The 3,015-nt window shown below is 38.0% G+C and overlaps 1 protein-coding gene across 1 annotated transcript; it reads left to right on the top strand.

The window, feature by feature from the left end:
• Positions 1–656: 656 nt before the first annotated feature.
• On the top strand, positions 657–1,469 carry crybgx (crystallin beta gamma X; the record flags this gene model as incomplete). Its single annotated transcript, XM_042513483.1, has 2 exons — positions 657–796; positions 1,337–1,469. Coding segments are annotated over 2 exons (273 nt in total), but the record flags the coding sequence as incomplete, so codon positions are not given.
• Positions 1,470–3,015: the final 1,546 nt, after the last annotated feature.

The raw sequence follows: 3,015 nt of genomic DNA, 5'->3' as shown, positions 1-3,015 counted from the left end.
TCATTTGTTTCGATTTTTTAACCTGGAGCAACATCACTTTTTTTGCGCTGCTTTCAGACACTTTTCACTATTACAGTATTTAAAACATGGGGAACAAAGGCAACGAGCAGCTCGGGAAGAAATATTCCAATAAAATAAAAATGAATTAATAAAAAATAAGGAAATCGGGAAAATGTATTTTTTTTAAGGAAAAACTGTATTTGTATCATAATTCTTATTTAAAATTATGTTCCAAAATTATTACAATTTTTAGGTACCTTTCGCAGGTCATTTTCTCTTTTGGTTTTTACTTAAAAAGAAACCAAACAAACAGGGAGAACATAATGAGTTATAAAAGAAAAAATGACCCAAAAGTTGTGAGAAATTAGCAAAAAGTGCAAGAGAATTTGCTAAAAATTGATTAAATGTTAATATTAATATTACTTAAGTATTGGGTTTTTAGAGTACTTGTTCACTGTTTTTATTCATAATATAACACTTTTTTAAAAAAGAAATTGCACCAATTTGCTCAAAGTTCAGAGGTTTAAAGACTTGTGAAAGGCTTCATAAAGCAGTTTTCAAAGAGTTAATAATAAGTATTAAAATGTGCAAAGCCAAATATTACATGCAGTCGTGCTCTGACACAGAGTCACCGAAAGTCTCTCTGCTGTTTCCAGGACAACAATCCGGGTCGAGCTCAGCTGTTTGAGCGCGCCGGCTTCTCCGGGAAGAAGATGGAGATCCAGGACGACATCCCGAATCTGATGAGCCGCTACAGCCTCAACAGAGTCGCCTCCATCCGCGTGCTCGGAGGAGCGTAAGTACATGTCATCCAGAGACCCAGTCGCAGACAAAAGAGAGGAACTATTCAACTTCACATTCTGAAAAATTTATGAATATTTGATATTTATGATTAGGACTGATGTCGGTTTGAGAAAATGACTTAATGAGAGTAGAAAATAATATTAGTGTATCATACTTTTTTGTAGTCTGATTTTGAAAATTGCATTTTATGCACAGAGCGGTATGACTGTACAAATTTGGCATACTTGGCATGGAGGATATTGAAAATAATTTATTTTTCATCTAAAACACAGTGGCATCATGACAAAAACCTTGGCATTTAAAGGGCAAAATGAAAATGAATAAATATTTAATATTTATGATTATGATGTTGGTTAAAAAAATAAATCTCTGTGAAAGTAGAAAATAATATTAATGTACAATATTTTTTATAACCTGATTTTGAAAAGTTCATTTTGTGTGCAGAGTGAACTGTGTAAAGGGTTAACACTTTGCAGTAAACTTGCATCTTCACCGACCTCCGTGTGTGTGTGTGTGTGTGTGTGTGTTGCAGCTGGGTGGTGTATCAGGAGCCGAACTACAGAGGACCTCACTACGTTCTGGAGAAACGCGACTACAACAACTTCTCTGACTGGGGCAGCCAGAACAGCACTGTGGGCTCGATGCGCAGAGTCCGCTTCAACTGAGCAAACAGCAGCTCGGACCTACCGCACACACACACACACACACACACACACGCGCACAGGAAACCTGTCAGCTTTACACTCTACAAAACTTATTTTGGTAATAAACTGTGAGAAAAGACAAACTCTTTGTAGTTACTTTGACTTTATGTGAAGAATCGATTCTTTGGTCGGTGAAGAACAGCTGCAGAAGCTTTTTCGTTTTCGTAAAATTAATGATTTTCAAGGTGTTAAAACAGAGACTGACTCATCCCCGTATTAAAATGGGGCGTCGCAATAAACAGGTTCTCCATGGTTATTTAAAAAAAATGGATGCACTGACAGCTGGGTCAACAAAACCCAAAATTCAGACGTTGGCTGCAGCAAAAACATACGTGTCCCTTTGTCTCAATCTGTGTCCCCTCTCTAAGTTCAGATGTGTCTGTGGATCCATAAAGAGCGCAGGCAGAGCTCTTCATGAATTATTTTTTTCCTCAGCGGCAGTTTTAGTTTGAGTCGTTGGGTAGATTATTGATCTGTGGATCCGGTCAGAGCTGATCACATCGATAGATGAGAGGAGCAGCTGCTGCAGAGTGCAGTTAAAGCAAACTGAGACCCACTGATCCTGCTGTTCTGCTGCTCCGTCTGTGCCCAGAGTACATGCTGCGCTCAGAGTATGAAGCAGTGAGAAACTTACAGCCTGTGCGCCAAACCTGGCCCCTGACAGGGTGCCTGGTGGCCCCCAAACACTTTCTAATCCACAATAAAAAAAATAAAGTGATTGACACTGAATTGATTTTGTCCTTTTAGTCTCCAAAAGGTGTCAGAGCATAAAACAGCATCAAAATAGAGCTTGTTGATTAAAAAAAAGAGCCAGAGGAAAATCCCCCACACCCCCAACAGAGGACACACATCCTAAAATTGTGCTAAAATCCTACAAAAGGTCCTGAAATCCTTGAAATGTTCTGAAATCTGAGAAAACAATCTAAAATCTTAGAAACATCCCAATAATCCAGCAAATGTCTTGAAATCCGAATAACATCCTAAAATTGTCCTAAAGTCTGTGAAATGTACCAAAAATCCACCAACATCCTAAAATCCTACAGACATGCTGAAATCCCAAAGAATGATCCAAAATACAAACAGCTCAGTCTGAAACATTTTATTTTACGAACAGAGAAGAAAAACTGACAAAGTCCATGAAACATGAATCCCAAACTTCAAACTACGCACAAGATGTTAAAACACACGATCGAGCACAAAGAGGAAAGAGTTTACATTTGTGACCAAACATTGAGAGAAAAATAAGGCACTTGCTTCACCTGCGAGGTAGACGGAAACTCAAATAAAGCAGCTAAGAAGTCAAGAAAAGTAGAAAAAAATAGAAGCTGGTGGCAAACTTCTGACTGGAAGCTGCACAACTTCTGCGTCAGGCTGATCGACTCTGCAGGAAAATCTGTCTTTGAGTGAAATATCGATATCATTTTAAAAAAAGTTTGCATCAAACATTAAAAACATTTTACTAAAAAGTAGAAGTTTCTCCACAGGTCAGATCTAAAATAAAGTGCGA

This window comes from Plectropomus leopardus, unplaced genomic scaffold, assembly GCF_008729295.1.
Source record: "Plectropomus leopardus isolate mb unplaced genomic scaffold, YSFRI_Pleo_2.0 unplaced_scaffold10121, whole genome shotgun sequence".
NCBI lineage: Eukaryota > Metazoa > Chordata > Actinopteri > Perciformes > Serranidae > Plectropomus > Plectropomus leopardus.
Note: the sequence above shows the minus strand (reverse complement) of the source record. Positions and strands in the feature narration are given on the sequence as shown.